Source organism: Eulemur rufifrons, chromosome 15 (assembly GCF_041146395.1).
Source record: "Eulemur rufifrons isolate Redbay chromosome 15, OSU_ERuf_1, whole genome shotgun sequence".
NCBI classification, from domain to species: domain Eukaryota; kingdom Metazoa; phylum Chordata; class Mammalia; order Primates; family Lemuridae; genus Eulemur; species Eulemur rufifrons.
In genome coordinates, this window is record NC_090997.1 from 103588857 (window position 1) to 103613933 (window position 25077).

Consider the following 25077-nt stretch of genomic DNA (forward strand, 5'->3'; position numbering starts at 1 on the left):
GCAGAAAGATTTTTCACAGTTGGGTAAGGTTTCCAGCAGATGGGACTTTGCTGATAGGAATCTCAGCTAGCCATGTGCAGCCCAAATGTGGCTTCTATCATGTATCGGAGCTAAGCACTTGGAGGCATATGGTTTCTGCAAATGTGTGCTGCAGCCCCGAGCAACGTCGTATTTTTCAGTTCCATTAAAGATTGGAAACTCATTATAATCCTGACAAGGATAAGGTTTAAGCCAGAATGTTATAATACCACAGAAACTATGCATACTACATCACCGATGTCATGGGAGACCCAGAGGAAGACAGAATTTGGAGTACAGCAAGATGCTCTTTAATGAGGTTCTCTTTTGCCCGACCTTTTGTCTACTCTGTTCCTTGCTTTCTGTGGGAATAATTCATTCAACTTAAAATTACCAAATAGCAATGAAAATTCTGCCTTATTTCTGAAATCACACTGACATGTACTAGAGGATTTTTTTCAGAATGAAGTTAGATGACTTTTGTAACTGTTTCATTAAAAAACTACAAACTTGTTTTCTTCTTCATTAATTTAAGGATTCATTTCCACTGCAAGGCAAAAAACAAAACAAACAAAAAACCCAGCTAACATTTACAAACTCAAAGGGTGACATCTATTAAACCTGATTGAAGTTTTTGGAATTTATTTAAAATATAGAACTAAATTACAGTTTGTTCGTTCTGGAAAATGACTTTTCAGAATTGTTTTATCTTTCTACACCCAGACTCAGCCTCTCCTTCACAGGGCAGGCTTCCTAATTACTACCTGTTTAATTCCGTAGAACATGTTTTCCAACATTGGCTAAACCAGTTTTTTCTCTTAGTTTATCAAAATCCAGTGGAAATGAGCTAGCCCCAAGGCTCGATGTGAGGGCAAGGCAACATATGCACGGTCTAAAATGTGGAACTAAGTTTATTTACCTTCAGAAATAATTTAGAGGAACAGAATTTAGAATCAGCATGGTCTAAGCAGTCTCAAAGGAAGTCAGCATCTTGTCTTACAAAATCATAGAAGGGTCACAGTTCCACCTCCTTGTCTAACTCCTGCAGAGTTTCCCACCCTCAGTACTATTGACATTTGGGCCAGATAACTATTTGTTGTGGGAGGCTGACCTATGCATTGTAGGATTTTAGCAGCATCTCTGGCCTCAACACACTGGATGCCAGTAGTACCACCATTCAGTGGTGACAAACAACAATGTCCCCAGACATTGCCAAATGTCTCCATGGAGGCAAAACTATCACGAGTTGAAAACCACTTACCTACAGCTACTTAAGCATACTATATCTAGAGAATCTTGTCTCATGCCATATCATCAAAAGGGAAAAATGGGGTTGCATAGAATGTCTGCTAAATTTTATATTTTCATAACTACATTCATAAAAAGAACAGAACTGGTCTTAAAAACATTACTGTTCTCAGAGGAAAAAATACTTCAATTGACCTAGTTAAAGAAAGGCTTGTTGATGAAAATTTCATTAGACAGATGATGTCTGGGATTTGGAAGCATGTACACCAGTCATACTAAAGATTACGTGCTCTTTAGTTCTGCTTCATAGAAACATGGCTATTTTAAGTTTGGGGAACAAAATACAGATGAGATAAGACCAATAAAAACTTACCTACAACACACTCTTTCATTTAGCAAGTCAGAGCCAAAATTTTGGCTAATATTTACTGTTTGCTATATGCTGGGCACCGTTCAAGTTTTATCTCATTTAATTTTCACAACCTTTTGAAGAAGTTCAGAGAGGCTGGGGAACTTGCCCAAGGAACAGGACAATGAGGTAGAACCAGATTTTGAACCCAACATTCTGACTCCAGAGCCTACACTCTTGATGTCCCTCTGGTCCGTGGAAAGCGTTCACCAGAGGCTGACTAGGTTGGTGTCCTTCAGCACAAAGCGAGCCATTCAAGGGCAAATCAATCCATGCTCACAAACAAACGGAAATGGAAACTGGAAAACAAGCAAGTCGGATATGGTGAGAGACTGGAGGAGGAGACAAGATTCTGAGCCTTCTGCCAGTCTCACTGCAGAGCATGTTTGGTGTAAAATGGCACAAATGGACAAGAGGCAAGTGATAGGACAGTGCTCTCTGAGGAAAGCACTCTGATACATTTATGGAAAAATAAATCTATTTCAATTAAGCCAATTTTTCAAGATAAATTAAAAATTCTACTATCTATAATTCAGTAAGGGATGTAAAAAAACAGGTTCAAAGACTAAAATTTATTTTTTAATTTCCTGAATTAAAATATCTCTCCATATGGACTTGGAGTTGCAAAAGTGTGTGTGTGTGTGTGTGTGTGCACGCACGTATAAATCCAGAAAATCAGATTAGAGCCAAACAGTGACAGCTATGTGAAAACCAATGTGTATGAAGGAATCATCCCATTTCACGCATTTTATTATTTTCCTAGAATATTGTTCTATATAAATTCTGTAATAGAGTTATAGAAAAGAATTATTCTATAATTATTCTGTTATAGAGTTATAGAATAGAATTATTCTAGCGATTACAACTCTTAGCGGTGGATAAAAAATAAAAGAATTATTCCAGCTATTATCTTAATGATCTGAAAGGACATTTTCTTGGAAAATTTCAACTTCAAAGTTTAGTACTGGCATTGAACCCACGAGAGAAAATTGGTGAGTTCCTCTGTGCACGGCTTAGCAGTGCGCCAGCACATGGAACTCTGTGATAACAGGAAGCTCGGGGTCCCCAGGCACCTGCTGGGGGACTACATCACTCAGTTGGTCATCCTCGCTCAAGTCTGTGGCCAGGTGTCCAATGCAGAACTGGAGTAAGACAGGACCTTCTTTAATATCATACGTGTAAAACTCCAGAGTGGCAGAGGATCAAAGAGGGATTGGCAAATCCAGAGGAAAGTATTCATTGATAGTAACATTTGAATGACATTTCATCGTTTCTGAAGGACTTTCACATGAATTTCATATCTGGACTATCACCAGAACTTCGATAATCTTTTTAAGTGGGTACTATCAACCTCACTTGACAGAAAGGTAGTTGAGGGGTAGCGACTAGCTCAAGTTCACACACCAAGTAATTAGCTGCAGGTGCGAACCCAGGTCTTGTCTGGATTTGGTTTGCTTCCTGTTCCGCCATGCCACGCCACCTTTCTGACCGTATCACCTGACACCACCCCAGACAACAAGCGAAGGAGGCAAAGGGATCAGCTCGGTGGGGAGTGTCTCGGGCAGTCTTCTCAAGTCCAGTTTAGGTCCAGTCTTTAATTAAACTAGTTAGATCAATTTAATCAACCTGTTCCTCTTCTGTAGAGGACCCCTTTAAAACCTAGTCAATACAAGTTAATCATGGGCATCATTCGAAATTAATCTTGGAAATAATCACTGAGCAAATGAAATAGGCTTTAAAAATGGGCATAAAAATAGAATCCAAGAAAGTTAAGAGAGTCTAGTTGACAATTCCACATGCCAGGGGCTCACTGAACTCCACAAAGCTTAGGATGTTACTACTGAATGTCAAATCCCTGAAAAGTTAAAATGCACGAAGAGATAAAGATAATTTATCAGTAACATTGTTGATCATTTGTACTCTGGGTAAATTTTTAGAGCAATAATTGTATTTTTTTTAAGACCTGCTAAACTGTTTATCTCTTCTCATGCCTATGAAGACATAAGAAGTTTTAGGATGAAACTAAATTTTGAAGTTTATTCCCTGATTTTTCTTTAAGATATATTTTGACCATTTGAATATGTTGTTTCTATTTTCAAAGGGATCATTTAGATCAGATATAACAACTGAAATTTACAGTAATTTCTATGTCAAACCAATATCATGGTATTTGTAAAAAAATTCAAATTTTGCATGTGTTTGCATTGTAACATGACACTTGAATTTTACGTCAGAGTGCCTAATTAATAAGGTAGTTGAATATGACTGCTTTTGCTTTCAAAATATGTATTATCGCACTGATTGGTGTAAGTACCCTTTGCATTAAGCAATTACTGGAATAAGTTAAATATGATTATTTTTGTTCATTCTTGTTCAGAAATACATGCTGTACACTCTATTTTCCATTACCGTCCTAAACAGCTCTTCTCAGGATTTTCTGGTTCTTTTCATGCCCCTTGCCCATGGCCCATAGGAGATACAGAGAGGTGCCACCTGGATCCCATTTCAGAGAAGGGCTTGCTGCCCACCTGTGGGCGTGCAGTCAACAGGCAGCCTCCAGCTGTCAGTCCCTTCAGGGTGTGCGTCAGCACCTGTCCCCAGCCAGCTGCACCAAGGGACTGAGCCGGGTGGGGCTGTGGCGGCTTTCCCTGCACAGACCGCGGTCTCCTACGAGTAAGTTAACAACCTCACACACCAACTGCGTCTCCGGTTCTGCTTCCGGAGAACCCAGTCCATGTTCAGGTCTCCTAGCACAGCCTCTGCAGCAGACGCATCGAAGAAGTTAAACTCTACTAAAATTTCTAAAGTGATCCTTTTAAAGAAGTCTTATCATTCCAAGATACTTTTGTGTCACCAAGACCCAATGTCTTTCACAATTACTTTTTATACAACTATGTGCGCACACTATTCCTCTCATTCATATTAAAACATATTTGCTCACAGCAGCATGGTCCCTCCCACCTCAAAATATTTCTCCGGAGCTGATAGTTAGGGATAGATACTCCCATTCAGATAAATGTCTTATTTCCAGTAGAGAACTATTTATGACATGTTTCCCAAGAGGAAAAGGATTATTAATACCGTTACAATTGATGTTAAATTTGTGTAGAGATCTAAAATTTTCCAATATGTTCACATAAATAATTTATGAGATCCTACCACCACCCGAATTAACCACACTTAGGAAATTAGGGTTAGAGTGACTGATTTGCTCTAAATCAGACAATCAACTGTTGGTGGATTCAGGAGGAAAAGCTAGTCTATGATCCCCACCCTGAGGGTGTCTGCAAAGTAGAATGCATTCCCCAAGGAAATGGGGTATATGGACCTAAAATCTAGGGCTTCCGACTTTGTAACTTTTGATTTTACCTTTGAAGCTGAACTTGTAAGATGGGGCTACACTGGCTTGGTTCACTGCTTTGGCACACCCATGCTGGATACAAAACATTGCAGTAAGTGCTTCCTGAGCGTCGACTGACACACTACTCACAACACCAGAAGGCACTCGTATATCCACAAAGAGATTCGTCATGAAGGGCAAAGCCAAGCTTTAGATCCACGCAGTCTGTCCTCAAAGGCAGGGCTCTTAACCAGTATGCTACCTGTGCTCTTGGGAACTGGAAAGGCCATTGGAGGTGAACTAAAAAGACATCCAAATCCTAACTGTGAAAACAAAAGGAAAATGAAAGGGAAGAAGGAAGAAGTGGAGACTTACTCTTCTTTAGCTATTGGGGATAAATCACACGGTAAGAATTTAAAATTCTAGAGGATAATTTAAGATCTCACACAATAAAACATGTCTATAAATAACTCTTAGGTTAATGGTCCATACATACTTCTGTATTTGTGAGAATAATACAAATCAGAAAAACCTTCACCAGAAGAGGCAATCTGAAAGAGATGAATTTTAAGCATAATGGGAAAGTGATGTGGAATGAGGATTAGTTACTGTTAGCAAAAGGGTCAGTGCTGAAACAACGGAAGATTGCACCTTGCTGGGGACAGAAAGTCCATTTGTCTTATTTGGAATAAAGAGTCTTTGTCAGAGTGAGGAATCAGAGTCAGTCTGTGAATATAAGAACACTAAATACCAACTTCTCACCTAGTGGTAGGTAGCCTGCTTTTCCAACTGTAGCTTAGAATCAGAGAAACAGAATTCACTTTGTCATTGGGAATTTACACTAATGAATATAGACACCAGTGCAAGAACACATATCATATGTTTCTACGTGTCGGTAATACTAATTACTATTACCTATACTGGGACATTTTCAAAACCCCAGTGGCTGCAGCATCACTAAAAGTAACTTGGTGTTAATCTAGTAAAGAGAGAGGTAAATCTGGTTTACAAAAATTAAGTAGCACTAATTACATCTTGCATTCCAGTATTGCAGAAATGATCTGGCAACATCTCGAGCTGAAGGGAAGAAGAGACTTTCAAGAAGGTTTAGCCCTACCTGGGTTGAAGTAACTCACCATCGCCTTCCATTTCAGCCTCTTTCTAGCACTATTTATTAATGTGATTGTTGATAACATTTATTTTGGAATAAAATCTTCCAACAGTAATAAGCTAAAAGAGGAAGCGCATAGTAAGTACAGAATTTCTATGTCTCAAGAAAGCTAAACACTGATGCCACATAAGTGGCATCAGTGTTTGCCAACATTTTTCGTCTACCGCAGGGCCTTTTTAAATATCACTGACCACACAAACACCAGTGACACCAATCTGTGAAGACTCATTAGTGTTTACTACAAAGCCCATAGTTATTTTTAGAATGTTGTACCCCCAAAATGAGACTTAACACATGCAGCTCAGAAGGCACATTTACGTATTACTCAGTGAAGAAATGTGGCTTTTCATTTAGATCAAATGACTGTTCTAAAGTAATTTACTCAGTTTTGATTCCAAGTTTTCTTGTGCGTGCGTGAAAAGTTAAGTGATAGCTGTTAGCGTTAGCTTGCTTAGCAGAAGAACTTCATAAAGAGTTAGATGGAATAGTTTTCTAACAGCATCATTGGATAAAAATGGAGTATCTATTAATTCCAATAACTGTTCAATTTTTCTTTTCATATAATTCACTGACCCAAAGTAAAGTTTTGGAAATTTATTCTCTTGATGGTGAAATATCTGACATTATTGTGAATTTTATTGCAAATTCAGTTTTAAAGGTTAACACTGAGTATGTTCTTTCAAAAAATGACAACATGAACACATATTTTGGTGGAACACAACATTATGGTTAAAAACAATGTTTTCATTAAATTTAGAAACCAATGGAACATCCTTAGAAGTAATTATCGTGTGTGTATAATTCATGATTGTGTTCAAACAAGCTATGATGTTCTACCAATCAAAGCAGAAGCTGTAGTTGTCAAAATTTACAAATATTTTTACACACACTGAGCAACTGAACAACAAAGTAGTTGTGACAAAGTTGATATCAGATTAAAAAAACATCTCTTCATCAGGGCAATCCTCACTCTCTTTGCTGCCACTTTAGGAAGTTTCAGCTTCGAAAAAAAATTTGTGAATTGACTCAAGTGTCTACAATAGTATTAACTACTTAAGGAAAGTCTTTCAACCTTGTTCACTTTTTGTTCAAAATCAGCTAGCAATCTTTAATCAAAATATTCAACTAATGGAGTTCCACAAATCTTCAGCTCTTGTTGCTGTATGTAAATATAATCACTGAAAAAAGTTTGCAAGAAGACATTGAAACTGATCTCTACAAAAGTAAAGGAGAAATTGATTAATCAATATATAAGATTTCAATTGTGGAATCTATAATTGAACATGTAGAATATTTCAATTTGTCTGGGGCTGGGTGCGGTGGCTCACACGTGTAATCCTAGCACTCTGGGAGGCCGAGGCAGGTGGATCGCTCGAGGTCAGGAGTTCGAGAATATTTCAATTTGTGGGAAGAATCTTCTAATGCAACTCCAATTTCTAATCAAATATGTCCCTATTGTAAAGAAGTGATTTTGCTGCATGTAAATGTGGTAGAACTTTCAAAACATGTCAACAGAATCAAATTTATTTGGTAAATTCTGTTTTGTAAAAAAACTTGTCTAAGAAAGGTTCTCTCAATGAAGCAAAAGACAGTACCTTGGATAATATTCTGTTGCAAATATTTACTCATTTTAATTTTTAAAACAGTTGAGAATACTCTCAAAATCTTCTCTAAGTTTACTACTGGTGGAAGGAGAATTTCGAATTCAAAATAACATGATTTACAGAGAAAAATCATTGGAGGAGTTAACAATTTCAAATGTCTAATCACTCTACAACTTTGAAAATGATTATAGGCAATTGTATTTAACTTTTTAAGTAAATAATACAAAAATACATCTTGTATAAAATACCAAATATAGTGTTAGAGGCAGATACAGCAAATAAACCAATTAAAATATATAAATATGTATAGTAGTAAATACTCTGTGTATGTTAACATATCAATATAAATAAATCTAAACATTTTCCTTTTATACTATTTTTATTATATTTAGAATAAATTTTGTTTTTTCAAATTGTTTTTGGATGAAAATAGCTTTTATTCAAAATAGGTTTTATCCAAAATAGGTTTCCTTCAAAACCTATTCAAAAACCTATTTTCAGTCAAAAACAATTTAGGAAAAAAAGCATCCAATCAAATAATGTTTTTAGATATTGTATGATTTTAATTCTTTTAGACTGCTCCCTTTTACTCTCAAAAGTACCCTAGTGGTCACCCTACCACACATGCCCTCCACAATGCCCAGTATGTGCCGAGATTATGTCCCTCTTTAGGGTAACCAGCTCTGACCAACTGCTCTCTAATCATGAAAAAAGCCAATAAAATATTCTAAGAAAAATAGTAATGCAGGTTTTGGGGGAAGACATTGACCATGATCACAAAGGCATAATAAATTCAGGAGAAAGGAAAGGAAAAAAAAAGTCATGGAAACAAAAGGAAGGAAAGAGTTTAGATGCTCCTCAGTCACTATTTTCTTCTCCCTTCCCTAACGTAACTGCCATCCTAACTTTTGCCACTGTTAGCTTTTTGTGTTATTGAACCATATACATACACACATATATATATAACACATATATATGTATATATATGAAAAGAAAGAAGATACAGTGTTATGGAACAAAATATAAATGGAAAAATGCAGAATATACATTCTTGTGTCCAGCTTCTTTCCCTCAACATTATGTTTGCAGCTACATGTAGTTTAATTCACTCTTTTCATCACTGAATATTTTACTGACTGCTCATACGGCAATCTATCTTGAAAGACACTTGGTTTATTTCAAGCATTTACCTATTGTAAGCTATGTTGCTATGAATGTCTCTTACATATATGAACACGTATATGTATTTCTGATTGGTAAATATCTAGGAGTGGAATTATTGGATATTATGATAAGTCTATATTCATTTATAGTAGCTACTGCCAAGTAGAATATGAGCGTTTCAGTTACTTTATATCTTTACCAAAACTCAAGGTTGTCATCTCTTAAATTTTAGGCATTCTGTTGGGTATGTAATAGTATCATATTGTGATTTTAACTTGCATTTCTCACTTTAAGATGTTTAGTAGTCATTTGAGTAACTTCTTTTTTATGAGGTTATCTGCTCAAGTGTTTTGCACATTTTTTTCCTGGGTTGTCTTTCTTTTTCTTACTGATTTATAGACATCCTTTATATATTCGGAGCTCTGGGTCACTTATATGTCTTGCAAAATCTCCTGCTCTGTGGCTTGCCTGTTCACTCTCTTAATGGTGTGTTTGGATAAGTTCCCAGTCTCAATGTAGATGAACTTATCAATCTTTTCCCTTTTAATTAATTGTTCTTTGTATCCTGTGTAAGAAATCTTCCTCCACATTAGGGTTATAAATATATTATTTTATATTTTAGAAGCTTCATTATTTCAACTTTTATATTAAGATCTAAAATCTACTTGATAGTGATTTCTAATGTACAGAGTGAGACAGGAAGTCAAGGTTAATTTTTTAAATGTAAAATTATCCAACTTACCCAGAACCACTTCTCTGTGGTGTCACTTTATTACAAATCAATAACCGCATATGTGTGGATCTGAAAATGGGTACACAGCTTAATATAATTTTATATTTGGTAAAATACAGCTTTCCTAATATAGGCTAAAGATAGTACAGCTAAAAAAAAAATACTTGTGCATGTGGGAATATACAAAGGATAGAAATAATATTTAATTATATATATATATTAAAAGGAAGCAAGGATTAAAAGTGGTTGAGGCCTATCACCCACTTGTCCAGGATGCCATCTTCCCTCTGGCTTTGATCCTGGCCATTTGCCCTCAAGGATGTCTAGGTGACATCTGAGTCAGCAGGGCTCAACCCAGGGACAGTTGTTAGGCAGGAATCACCCTCACTGCCTGGGAACCTCAGAGTGAGGAGAGCTCCAAAGGTACTCACTCCTTCGTCTTCTTGATCCACCTTGGTGCCCCTGGAGACAACTGCCATGGTGGGCACTGCCTCCTCCTCTACCACCCATCACTCTGCTGCCCATGTCTCCTGAAGCCTCCCCTGCAGCCTTTCTGCCCAAGAAAGCTCCTCCATGCTCCTTCACAAAGGGTGTCTGAGCCACAACTTTCTGTTAAGTAGCATGAGCCCACATAACACCTCCTCACCATCCCCACAGAAACTCCATACTAGTATGATCCCTCACAACCTGGATTTGCAGTTGACTTATAAATAGGAGTGCCATTAATCCAAGTGAACCAAGGGCAAGGATTCTGCAGCCACTCCAACATTTTAAGCTTACATCTAACTCCCTCCCCTTCAATCCAGTCCTGTCTTCTATCTGTACTTCCTTTCTTTTCCCACAATCAATCATGTAATTTTCTTGAGGTAATAAACATATTCCCAAGAACATACAGTACGGTTGCTAAGAACATGGACTTTGGTGTCATGATTATCATGGGATCTAATACTGATCCATCCTCTTCCCCCATTTAAGAGCAATGCAACTCTAAGTAACAATCTCTTTGTACGTTATTTTTTCTCATCTACAAAATGGTTATAACATTTACCTCTGGGAGGTGAAGTGAAGATTAACATTCATGCAAAATATCAAACAAATGTAAGAATAACAGAAATTTTTAACAATTGTTGTACCTACTCTAACCTTGTGGGATATATACTCATGTCAGATTATCCTGACATACACATGGGTCTGGGCTTGATACAGACTAGGAGACAGGGCTGAGACCAGACGCAGGAGCATCCAGAGTGAGTGTAGGTATTAAAGTAAACCACCCTTAAGCAGAAACTAACTAGGCTAGTAGGCTAGGATGGGGGGCGTGGCTTGCAGAGTGGATGCAGGTGTTAAAGACTAACTAAGGGGGACCCATAGCCACAGACAAGAACTGGCTTCAACTGGCTTGTCAGCTATCTAGGTCACCTTACGTGAACTTTGGCTAATTATAATATCATTTTCACTGTAGTTTTAAAATTTCTCCACCCTTGAAATTGCCATGACAGTTCCAAAACAACTACATAAAGTATGAAAATGGGAGAGAACCAAATTCTAGAATTTGTACCCAAATTCTTAGTAAAAACCAACCCCTTAGCCTTGAAAATTCCTCAAATCAATTAGTGAAACTTCATAAGACCAAAAACCCCTTCCTTTCAGTGCAGCTGCTCTTTTGGAGCTTTCCTGTTCTCTCTCTCTCTCTCTCTCTTTCTCTCTGTTCCTTTCCAGGGTAATATGCAAGGAGGAGGTACTTTAGCAGAGGCAGAAACTATGTTGGATGGTTTGGGGTTCAGCAGGTAATGTCAGTATCTAGCTGGCTAGGTGTAAAAGAAAAGTGAGGATGCAAAGTGGTGCATGCTCTGCTCAGACACACACAGATGATTCTATGTATCGTTCTAAAATTTTCTCTTGGCCAAGTCGAATCACTGTGCGGGTAACGTGGCCCGAAGAAATAAGTCTGGGTCCTTGTTCTATAGCAATGATACACTGACAATGAACTAAGGGGTGTTACCACTTTGTCTTGCCTGGTCTCATCATGCCCTCACCTGCTGGAGTGTGTCCTGTCACCTGCTCTCCCTGCAGAGCAGAAATGCAATGTTTTATCTCAGCTTGAAGCACCTGGAATAGTGCCTTGAGCCACAGATAAGCTTAATAAATATCTGTTGAATGAGCAGACTGGATGACTTTTACGTTATCTTTGATGGTGGAGGAGGTGTTAGAGATCTCACATGCCTGCATAAAATTGCTTTGCCCATCGTATTAACTTCATAGGATGCTGGTGTATCTGTGTAGCGCAGTATCCCTTAGTGTTGTGAAAATCTACATCTAGATCTAGAAACTCTGCTCCCAGTGAAATTCTGCTCCCAGTGCACATAAGGTACAGGATGTGAAGTCATGTTTTCTGTGACATAGAATTTGTCAAATTAACAAGGAACAGAATCAACACCCCATGACCTTTGCCTCAATAAATAGCTTTGCACTTCAGGTTTCCAAGATCATTGCTTATTTTGTTGTAAATAGCTCTACAGGCTCTGGAAGACACAAAGGACAAATCTGCAAATACCTTAATTCCAAATATCATGGGAAATAATAGCTACACAAAGGATGTTTACAGAGGGCAAGGTAGGTCATATCACTGCTAATCACTAAAAAAATGTCCCAAAAGTTTAAAATTTCTATCTGAAGATATAAATTGGCACAGATATTATTTGCAGGTGAAAATAACTTCTTCCCCTCACCTAGTTGATAATAAATTGCTAATTACAAGGATAAAATTGCAATTAGAAATAAACGCACAAGCCATGCAATAGTTTTCTAAATTAGAAAAAAAGTTATTTTAGAGACTCTGTGGGCATTTCTTTCCTATAAAAATGGAGCTTAAAAATAAAGCATGACTGTCAACAAAGTCCTAGCAAGAGCCTCTCAGATGTTTTAGGAATGCAGCTGCTTCTTAACATCCTCCAGTAGAAAATGAACTGCTTAAAATCCAGACGGTTACAACATGCAAGGTTGACCTTAACGGATACAAAATTGGTCCAAGAGGATTTGCAATGTGCCCTCCGCATGCTAGCAGGGGCTGCCGTGCACCCGCAGTGACAGTTAAATGAAAAGGTAAGGCATACAAATTTCACGCACAAGCACCTGTAACATCTCTCTTCGGAAACCCTGCCATGCAGCTGCTCGGATTTGAAATCTACAGGGTTCACCATAGGAGAAATGAAGGTCATTGACAGACATTAAAACTGACATGGTTCACATTTCAAAGTATCCATGTGGATAAAATATTTCTTCTCTGTTTTCATAAGTAACCGACCTCAAACAACATGGCCGAGTAATCTACATCCTGTGGTTTAGACTTCAACACTGGACATTGCCCCTTATTCCTAACAGCTCCTTAAAACTCTCCGTTGATTTCTGACTAGTTCATTATTTTATTTAGTTGACTTTGGGGAAAGTCTATTACATTCAGAAGGAATTTTTAAGAGGAGATTCTTTCATAGAAAAAGAACTTTCTTTCTGTTTGTGATACTGCATGCAAAAGATTTACTTTAAGTCAGCAAACATCTATTTAAATCTCTTTGATGCAAAGACCTGTGCTGGACGCTGTGGGGAGAATCAGTCACGTTGGCACAGGAGTCAGGTTTGGGCCCAGCCCTCAAGCAGCCTGCAATTTTGCAGAGCAACAGGCTTAGAGGTAGCTGCTTTTCAGCTCTTATTGGTTTTAAAACACAGGGGACACAGCAGCAAGTTCATCTTTTTCTTGCCTCACTATCTCACTTTACTGGTATATTTTCCTTTTAACATGCAAATACGCCATCCAGCCTCACCAGATAGCCTTGCCTTTTATTGTACAGAGAAATCCGGGACCACGGTGGGGGAGTAAGGTGTGACCAGAGAAAAACAATACAAACCATGCAGGTCGGTTTAACCACTTCCTTGTGTTGTGATCAGATGTAATTTTTAAATGTTAGCCTCAATTTCTTCCTCAATAAGACAGAAGTCCAAATTATTTTAAATTAACGTAGCAAAAGAATTACAGGTCATGAAGCACTGCACGTAAATCTCAAAGGAGGCACGGCCATCATCTTCTATGGATGCTTCATGCAAAGGGTGGAGTCTACTTTCTAGACAGGTTTATAGTAGCCCTCCCTGAAGACTGGATTAGATCGGGCCATACCACACTTCTCAGCAAAGAATCACTCCTGGCGCAAGCAGAGAGGATATACTCCCACGGGGGGCTGTGGCCCAGCGTGAGGTAGCCTGCTTCGGGCTAGAAGATACATCTTTGAAATTTCCTCTTTCAGCAAAAAAAGTTTTAAGATTTTTCATTTTACTCTAAAATATACTCCTGTTTATTATAATATAAATTTGGTCCTCTTGATCAGTTAAATTAAATTCAAAACATTCTCCATACGTATACGAAGGTGTCTTTGTCCCTGGCATGTTGTGCTACCTGGGAGTAGACACACTGCGTGGGTTCAAAGGAGAAACAGACAGCTCTGAGTGCACAAACGGGACTCTAGAGCTGCAACACACAACGCGCTCCCGACAATTTTCCATTATAGAAATAAAGCCACTTACTGTTAAAGGCCATGCTAAAGATTCCAGTAAAATTCTACGTGAGCATATCTGAGTTTCTGACTGTGCTCCTCAGAGCCTGACGACTGGGTACAACTATCAGGTCCCATCTCCCAAAATGCTAAGAAAGGATTAAGTTGACAGAAGATAACCACTAGTAATGCCTCGAAAATTAGATGGATAAAAAACTCATACAGTAATTATTAATCACAAAGAAATGCCAACTGTAACCAAAATTAAAATGTAAATTGACAAAAGAAGCTTAAGACATAACAACTGCATTCCAAAGGAACAAACGTGACTGAGATCCCCATTTCATCTCTCTTTTTGTTGAACGAATGAATGCATAACAAAGTACCGTCAAATGATGCTTAAATCACTCTCCCCCGGGAACGCCAGAAGCAAGCACAAATGGACTTTGAGATAAATCTTTGCTAATCTCCAGGCCCAAGTGAATCTTTTAAGTCGGCAATCCATGGCTGCATTGCTTCAATAAGCTGAATGAATTTTATTTGAAGACAGATTGGAAGGCAGGAAAATTATAAAGCCATTTATACCGAACTACAATGACATCAAAAACATGTCTTTATTGGAAGAGCTGAGGGAAACCACACGGTAGCACCACTTCTTAGATTTAATGCCCTGCTGGGAACTGGGTTTTAAAGAATGTGTCTGGAAGGGTAAATTTTGACCATGCAAACATGGTTATTTTTTAGTTTGTCTTCAGCTTTGGAAACTGAGGAACGATGAATAAATTTGGAAACAGATACAAAGATGTGCTAGGCAGCCTTATAAGGAGCAAAGCAGGGAAAGAGTAGGGATAATTTTTTCCTTTTTGCCAAATAATATCATGGTGATAATTTTTATATTTTATATATTTTCAAATTTTAAAAGAATAATGTTGTACAGTGAGATTCAAGGAGCCGAAATACTGTTTGCACTTGGGGGACACTGACAGGGCGAGAGGGGGTGAGCCCCAACATACACACACTGGTTAGGGAAAGAATTCAAGTATGTCTCTGGCTTTGCCCATGCCATTTTTATATGACTTAATATTGTCATTCCTGAGTCAAACTGAGGTATCCAGGAATGTTTGAACCTTTTGTTGAACTGGAAATATTAACCAATACAGCCAATATAGCTGTTTTGCCTTCAAATGCTGTATTTTCTGTGCTTGGCTCAAGTTCTTGCTTTTTATTGAACTCATTATGTTTTCATTCATAAACTTCAGACTACCAACAGATAACCTTGACTAGATGAAGATCAAACCACTACTGTTGATAAGTAGAGGAAAGAACAGGCTGGATTCCAGAAGGGAACCTTCTGGTTCACATAAAACCTCAGGATGTTCTGGGTCCCAAAGAGTTCACTTTTTAAGAGAGAGGAAAATATTTATCTCGAATGTAAACTCAAAGGACACAAATTGTGTACCTGAATTATATATTAAGCCTAAAAACTGGCAACGAACAGCACATCTATCTTATGTATCTTCCTATGTATTGTAACTACATGTGATTTGATAAGCAGCATCATTGAAAACCTCACCTTCGATTTCAACCTTTGTCAGCAGATGGACCACAAGCAAGTGTTTTCTCAGCTGGACTGAGTGATTTATAAGCTGTGAACAAGAGTAATCCTTCCCTTTTGCAGTCCCCAGAACGAGTCAGAGCCATGTAGACGGCCTCCTTAAAGGCCTGGATTTTATATGGAAACTGAAGGTCAAAGAGATCATGCTATTCTCTTAAGGCCAAAAAGTTAGCTGTGTGGCATTGAGGCTCCTTGAATTATTATTCAAAAGGTAGATGAAAGAGATACCAATCTTTTCTTGTACAAAAGTATATGTTTGTAAAACACGAAAACAAATAAAATCATTATCTTTTATTAGTACAATAACGAGTATATAGAAAAGGTATTTATAGATAAATTAACACTATCCTCCAATTTTAATCTATTATATGGTTAATTATATCTAACTTGATTAATGATGTATGATTTACATACATAACCAAAAACCTTTTATTTTCAAATCTGTAATTAATTGTGAATTTCATTTACCTCGAGGAAGATATACTATTTTAAAATAAAGACCAAAGGAATATATTTAAATGTAAATTCAAAAGTTAGTAAACCTTATATTAATAAAGGACACCTTGATATTATGAATAGTGAAAGAGAAAGTAATTGCTGATGAATGGGAAAGTAATTACTGAGATGAGATTTGTTTTATAGATTCTTCCCAAATCTTTTGTACTGAGAAAGTTTTGCATTGTTCTCTCATAATAAAAAAAAGGCAAATAAGCAAATGAGAAATGCTCAAACTCACAAATAACAATGAAAAAACACAAATACTAATGATAAAAATAATCTCCTTTATCAAATAGGAAAAGACTAAAATTATGAACCTATTCAATGCTGGAGAAGATGCACAAGGTAGCCCTCTCAATTATGGGCAATCAGAATCTAAAATGGTAGAGTGTTCCTGGAAAAACTTTGGCAATATACATCAAGAACCTTAAAAAGGCCGGGCGCGGTGGCTCACGCCTGTAATCCTAGCACTCTGGGAGGCCGAGGCGGGTGGATTGCTCAAGGTCAGGAGTTTGAGACCAGCCTGAGCGAGACCCCGTCTCTACTAAAAATGGAAAGACATTATATGGACAACTAAAAATCTATATAGAAAAAATTAGTCGGGCGTAGTGGCGCATGCCTGTAGTCCCAGCTACTCGAGAGGCTGAGGCAGTAGGATCGCTTAAGCCGAGGAGTCTGAGGTTGCTGTGAGCTAAGCTGACGCCACGGCACTCACTCTAGCCTGGGCAACAAAGTGAGACTCTGTCTCAACAAAAAAAAAAAAAAAAAAAAAAAAAACCTTAAAAATGTCCATTACTATTATCCTATTTCCATTTCTATGACTATGTTCTGAGATTCAAAGCATGAAGTCAATCATTTCTGTGAAAGAATATGGATTTCAATCCTAGCTATTTTTTAAAACACTAGAAATAATTTAAATGATCAACAATAGGAAATGGTTAAAGAAAATATTCCCAGATGACAGAATCTTAGGTACCTATTTGAAGAAAATTGTTTTCATGGAATAGTTCATAGCAGAGAAAATCTATTACGATGTCATGATAATGGAAAAAGATATAAAATTAGACATACTGCACAATTACATACTGCACGTATATACGCATGCAAAATTTAGGCATATTAAGATACTGGAAAGAATTAAACCAAAATTTTACTAACCATAGATGTAAAAGTGATTTCTAATATTTTTCTACTTTATTGTGAATTAATTTTAAATCAAAAAATAAAGTATTATGAGGAAAAAACCTAAAAGGATCACCAAAAATACAATGTAGAGTCCTGGAGTATCCTTGTACAGGCTTTTGTGACATTATTATGCATGGACCCACCAAACTCAGAAGATGTAGGGCATTCCTCTGCCACCTTCCACAAGGGACCTTATCCAATTCAAGGGGTTGCTTATATACACACACACTTAAATTTAATTGAAAATAGTACCTTCTATTTATAAAATCCCCCAAAAGTAATAATATGAAAAATTTTACTGCGACAATATTATTTTTCCAACAATTATCTCCCTGTGTATCTGAGAGGTGGCTCATTTTCTTCAAAAGATGTTGCCAGTTATTAATATAAAACTGACAGCTTAGCAGCAGGGAACAGGCAGGGCATTGCTCATAGTAAGATAATATGATCATCACCACATATTTTAATGTCATCTTTATCAACTTTAATGGAAGGTTTAAAATACTGACTGGTGGGCTGCATTCTGACTTACATAAAACTGTTTTGAATTTCTCCTCTGAGAAACTGAAAAGTGATTTTAATTATCTACTGCTATCAGAGCAGTTGCGTTTTCATTTTTAGCACTTTCCAATTCCTCTCCTGAAATACCAAAAGCATCATCTTAGCTGTTCTTCTTGCCTGCTGAAAGCATTCGCCATACGCAGTCATTCACCTTGCCAAGGGAGGTTGAAATGCTGCATTTTAAAAGCAATATTGTGCTGCTTCCTGCCATTATAGTGACTAAACATGCAGCAAAAAGAAAAACATGTCTCATTTTTATTCCTTGTTGGAAACAGGTTTGTTCAACAGATGTTGTTAAGGCTTTTAGGCTTCTATTAGTCAACATTTTAATTTAAATTTATTAACGACTAGAAATACTGTGTTAGGATTATTAATACCTACTAATCATGAAATCATAGAATTTAAAGCAACTTTAAAAGGCCATCTAGAACAGTCTCGAAAGCCAAAGAGAGACAACACTTAGAATGGCTAGGGTGTGTAACTATTTTTGCTTAGAAGTCTGAAACAAAAGATTCTTTAATTTTATTTATTAATTCATTTTGACATTTCACTAAAAAGTTCTTTCTGATATGAGGGCTCGTCCCCACTATTTCAATTTAAGCCTCTTAGCCAACCTTAGAGAATATGTAATGAAGCTAATTTCTTTTGCTCCTCTCATTTTTATAGTATAGACTAAGGAATTCTACTCTCAACTGTCTACTCTGCAGATTAAACAGACAGTTTCTTCTACTTTGTCCTAGGCTTCTAAACTATAATTCAAATCTAGGCATTTTCCTTTTTTCCCTGACAGAACATTTCCACATTTTCTTTCTGTCCTTTTATTCACTGAAGTTAGAAATAACCATGTCCAAAACTAGCTACAGGCTTTCATTTTGGATGTATGAGTGTGTTTGAAACTCCAACATAAATATAGGCAAATATGTGGAAGAACTGAATTGCATGGAAAAGACATTTTAAAAATAAAATGCATGGGCTACACAGTCCAAGAATAAATGGTGCTCATAAATTGTTGTTCTATTCCTAATGTTAGCATCACATTTTAATTTTATTTTAGAACTCACTGATCTGCATGAGTTTACATCTTATACTCAAATACATGAGTTTACATTTTAGTATCAGCTAACATGACTGTTTTTCGATGTCATCTTACGTGACACGAGTCATGAGTCACTTTGACTAGTGACTGAATAATTGGCATTTTAAATAGTTTCGTCACATTAAAATATACCCAACTTGGGTGGACAGCATCATAAAGAAGCAGACACTCCCCAGGAAAGAGAGGTCACCGAGGAAGGTTCACAAGGGAAGACAGTGCCAGGAGCACAGGAAGAGGAGAGTGACACGGTTTTCAGATCCTTACCTGACATCTGTGCACGTTATGCAAGTGATGTCGCGACTATTTGTTGTGATGAGGTTCAAAGCTACTGATGTTTCCTTGTTGGAGGTTGGGTGTGCTCCACATTTAAAGAAAAATTCCTGAAAGAATGAGAAATATGATCACACATGGATCCCAGCTTCCCATTTTTCCTTCTCTAAACATTTCGACAGTAAACAATCTCTTTGAGCAAGGGAAGAAATCTGTTATTGGTTATGAGATAGAAATAAACCAGCGTCAGATGTTGTGAGGGATAGAAGGCCCTCGTGGCAAACTGGTCAAAGATGCCCTTTGAGAAGGGTCCAGTGTCATGCGGCCAGCCCTGACTTTGCTCTTTATGCCCGGGAGCTGGGGAGACGCTCTGTGCTCCTGGTCTAGCGATGCCTCTGGATAACAAGGGAGTCTAGAGGAATAACAGAGTGTGGATGCAGGAGGAAGCCAAAAATAGCATCTCACAAATGAAGAAAGGGAGACCTGGAGCCACGAAATGATTTGCCTGTGGTCAAACAATAGGAGGAAGCCAGGAGGTGTCAGCTTCCTACAGGGAAAGCCGGTGCTTTTTCTCCAGCGTCACTACATGGCTGACCATTTAGCAGTGCAAGGAAGCTACAGAGCCCTCCTGTAAATAAGCACACAGTACACACGGACGTCTGGTGGACACACACACAGGATGGCAGCGGACCATGGCTCTCCCAGCCCATGTGCAGCCTGCCCCTTCCCTGCCACGCCTCAGCACCGCGGGCTTCCTGGGCACTCAGGTTACCCTCTGGGCCCCATGCCAGGCAGCTGGGACTGTTTGAATCCCATCCCTCTCCCTTCTTCTTATTTCCTTTCCCCAGCCATGTCCTGCAATATGTTCCTTTATTTAGCTTTTTGCATAGGTTGCATTTTTATTGATAATATTCTCCCTTCTCAACCAAAAAACTGTTTTTATTTTTCTTCATTTCTTTTCTAAATTTCTGTATTTGTTTTCACATCTCTTCTTCCCATTACACCAAGGCATTTGGCCAGTAATTGCTCTTTTTGTTCAACAGCCTTCCTTGACACTAGCATCTGTAAAGCTAAATTTCCTGCTTCTGCAAAAAATCTAGACAAATATATGAGTGGATGATAGCAGCAGCTCTGCACACGACACCTACTCCTCACTCCATCTGTGCATAACCACCTTGGAGATAGTAAGTATTTTCCCTTTAAACATTAGACCTGGTGTCAACAAACTTTTATGTAAAGTGACCAGATATTAAATATTAAATTCTTTCAGTTTTGTGGGCTATATGGTCTTTGTCACACTTCTCAACTAAGTGTTATAGCCCCAAAGCAGTCACAGACAAAATGCAAATTAACAGGTGTGACTATGTCCTAATAAAACTTTATTTACAAAAATGTGTGGCAAGTTGGGTTTTGCCTGCAGGCCATGGTTTGTCCACCCTGAGATGTCTGTGGAATGCCTGATCCATCCTGTATCCCAACAGCGCCTGCAGGGGAAAGGCATTCCGTATAGTTCTTAGGACAGTAATAGATTTATTTACTGAATGCTATTATTGTCGCCTTATATATTTGACAGCACCACTTAATTTATTCTTTCCCTACTTATGATCTTATTCACCTCACTCTCCTCTGACACATGATACCGTGAGCGACACTGGTGCCTCTCAAACTCCAGGGTGTCTCAGAACCACCTGGGGTGGGGGGCATTGGGCTGTTAAACTAGAGACTGCTGAGCTCCACCCCAGATCTTCTAAATTCTGGGGTGGGGTCAAGGATTTACATTTCTAACAAGTTGCCAGGTGATGGGAACACTGCTCTGGGAACCACACTGTGAGAATCTTTGAGTTATATCAATATTAGTAGCAAAGTGAGTAAATTCTATTCTCCTAGAAAACTACAGCTATAGCAGACCTTGCTCACTGCACCTGAAAATAATGCCACGTCTCAGGTAAAATATGATATTTTCCGAAAATCTGGAGTGTGCCATTTTAAAGAGAAGTGTCCCAAAGCCAAGGGTTTAGAATCCAGGCTGTTCTTCATTACGAGTTTCTAACCAATCCCAGATGGTGTTACTAGCTAACTGGAACCTACCTCACCTGCGGAGGGGCATATTAGCCAACCCTCCTACCTGCAGGGCTCAACCCACGGAGTCTTGCTAGAATAGATGGCATGTCTAGTATGTGGACCAGAGCCCGAGGTCAGGCATGTCCAGAGAGTCCTGCCCACGAGCCCAGGTCCTTCCCTGGGGCAGCAGGGAAATCACACTGGCTGGCTTTTTTTCTGTTTTCTTTTTTTTCCTGAACACATGGGATGCCATCCTTTTCACTCAATCTTTCAAAATGCTACAAATCCAGTCCTTCAAAGGCCAGTTCAAGGATACTAAGAGAAAGATTTAAAACAATTCCAGACCACTAAAACAAAAAGTTTGAAGGACATGACCGACCCTTATGAAATACATTAAGCTAGCTACAACTGCTTTTTGCAGACATGAAAAAAATCCTCATTCATAACATAAAGTAATTCCTCCAAAATAGCTGAGTTGGCTGGACTATTGAGAAGGTATTTCATATACAGATAAATAGATAGAAAGCATTTATATTTTTTCATAGCTTGCAGAAAACTACTGGTCGACATTCAGCTAACAAATCACAAATTGTTCTTACACTAGATAGAACTCAGCCAGATAAAAGCCTTTTTATTGGGGGTGGATGTTTATAGATAATAGTATAAGGAGTCACAGATATTTGGAAAAATCCAGTAACTCGTATGGTGTGATAGAACTAAAATATAAATTATCAACTCTGCATATTAAATATGTATGTCTCATCAGTGAATTTCAGTGCTTTCTCCACCACTTTTTATGAGAGACGGCTTTCTATTTTTCTGTAGTATGAGAGTAATTGACAAGAACTCTGAAGGATCTGAGATTTTACCCAGCTTGCAAGCTAACAAGCTAGTCAGCCGCAGTACCGTGGATGCAGGCGGAAGACAAGAGACTCTCAGATCAGAGACAAAGGACTGTGGGACTCAGAGCACAGGTAGAAAGATGCATAAGCACCAAGTTCCATCAGCTCCCCTGCCCCGTCTCCCTCAGGCCTGACGCTGAGGGACTCAGCACGGCTGCATGTGTGGTGGTTCTATGTCACAGTTGAGGACCCTGAGCTGAAGGAACTCAAATCGTTTACAAGGAGCTATAAGCGAGCCTTCCTTTTGCCCTGAAAGGAGACATTGTCCTTATTATGCTGAGTAACAGCAAATCTTCCTTCTGATCTGGAGAGAGACACTATCTCTACCTTGCAAGGTCATTTGCGATCCAGCTTTCTTGAAAAGATGGTCCAGGACAAAAGGGTAGTTAGTGCCTCTCTCACAAGATGGGCAGACACATGAGACCCCATGGAGAACTGTCTCCCAGTAGTAACAATGCCATTCTTACACGCTATTTAGCAGAGTGATCTGGTCATTTTCTCTGCTATACAAGCCATGGACTAGGATTTTCAAAGTTTTTTCTAACATTGCCAATCTGCATTCAAAAACAAACAATAAAGCAAAACAGCCTAAGTTAGAAGAGCCTTTTTCAAAAAGTGTACGTTGGGTATCTGAGACAGCTTGCTTACACAGGGGTATCATCTCACAGGTGCATAATTCTTTGGGGGTAACTGCCTATGAATTCTGCTTTTCTCTGTTTTATTTCTAATTGTTCAGGTTTAAAAAAATCAAGGAAGCCAAAGCTGGGAAAGTCCAAGCAGACTGGTCAGAGAGCAGCAGCACCGTGGGGGCACTGAGGCACCGCAGGGCCCCCGCAAGTGGCCCAGGAAACATCTCGAGCTGGGCTGAGTGACAGGGTTACAGCCGAGGGCGAGGCTGCTCAAGGCTCCATCGCTCTAGTTCCAGTGGGCGTTGGGCACTGGCCAGCGGAGCTGCTTCTGGGTCACTAGGGAAGCGGTCCCCTGTGGCAGCAGCAGGGAGAATGTCTTATTCCTCAGGGAGAACGGCTGTCAGTGTGAGTGAGGCCAGTACAGGGTCCTTGGCTGTGGGCAAATACAGAGTCTTAGAGGGGCCCACCTCACCTCACAGAAATGCAAGTTCACAGATGAATCAGCTACAAAAAAGACAAATAACAAGTCCTGTTAAATAAAATGATTCCTCCACCTAACCAGGAGCTGTATTTCCCACTGGCCAGCTCATATCATTTGGATCCATATGCTCACTTCTGGGAAACCTTAATTTGCTAGGGAGCTACACTATGACAATAACTGGCCAGTTTGGTTTTCAAATGATAGTCTCAACTATTTTTTTTAAAAAGATCGAAAAAAAATAAGGCCTTAGAAAATGTGCTTGGCTTTATATTGTGACGCTGTTAAGTGCTACCTAAGCATTTTCTACCTCATCAGTGTTAAAGAAAAAATCCAAAACCCAACAAAGTTGTATTCCTTAAGTTCTTAGAAACCAAATTCACATTTTTACTACTTCTTTGGATAAGGCCCTTGTATTTCATCATAACTCACTTGTCCTCTCATTCCAGATGGTAGAGGCCTGACCCTCTAGTTCACATCAGACCCATAGAAATCAAAGTTGTACCTAGCAGAAAGCGCCATGAACACTTCAACTCGACTGCTGGCAGCATTCTCGGAAGTCACTCCCTTTCTGCTCAGTCCACCAGGCCACTTCACTCACGACCCATGAGTGGGTTTGTGCCACTCACAAAACCAAGGGGGAAAGTACAGCAACACGCATGATAAATAAACCAGCAAAATCGGAAAATTAAGTCAATACCAAGAACCCAATTGTATAAAAACTTATAGGATCATAAGCTAATTAGTCAACTCCAAATAAAATTGGACAGGTTCCAAATTACTATAAAATAGCTGACAACTGGCTCGAAAGCCCTGCTTGTCCCAGGCACAATCTAGTCAAACCTGAAAAGACAGTTAGCAATAAGACCCGATTTCCCATTGCCCCAGGAACCTTCTACATAGCTTATGTTGAACATCCTAAAGTTAAAAATTTTTACAGGTTTTGTTTAGCAACTATGTTTTTCCAAATAAATATTCTATCTATCTTTACAAAGAGTTAAATTCCATTTCAGTCTTCAAATCCTTCTTACCTAATATCCTCAAAAGAAGAATATCTTTCTCTTGATAAAGTATCTAATAGAAAGGACACCCACTAAGGAGGTGGCAATGGGGGGGTGGTTTGTACTTAACAAATAACCGTGTGGCCATTTGCGTGGCTCAGGGTCTAGAAGGAAAGAGGGCCCACAGCAGGCAGTTCACCTGAGGGAATTGAACAGGAAGATCTGGTTGCAATGGTGGTGGAAGCACAGAAGAGCTGAACAGGGGAACAAAGCCACCCTGAGATCAGCCCAGTTGGAGGCAGCTGCCAAACAGGGTTGGAAACCCGGGGAGAAGTTGGTAGAGTCACTGCAGCTCTGCAGTGGGCTGTCTGGTGGGAGCTGGGACAACAAACGAGACGCAGCCACTGCCAGAGATACCCCTGGAGAAAGAGCGGCCTCCCTGGCCTCTGCCCTCCTGCCCTCCTGCCCCCGGCCACAGCCAGCCCTGACACACACAGGTGAGAGGCAGCATGGGCCCCAAAGCCACCGGCAGATGACTGCCATACCACTGTGA

At 38.9% G+C, this 25077-nt stretch overlaps 1 protein-coding gene across 1 annotated transcript in view; it reads right to left on the bottom strand.

The window, feature by feature from the left end:
• The window catches only part of PRKN (parkin RBR E3 ubiquitin protein ligase), a 1165698-nt gene that overhangs the window by 497508 nt on the left and 643113 nt on the right, over positions 1–25077 (bottom strand). The window contains exon 6 of the mRNA XM_069487460.1: positions 19448–19563. Coding sequence (XP_069343561.1) covers positions 19448–19563 — 116 coding nt within the window. The remainder of the gene's footprint in view (positions 1–19447; positions 19564–25077) is intronic.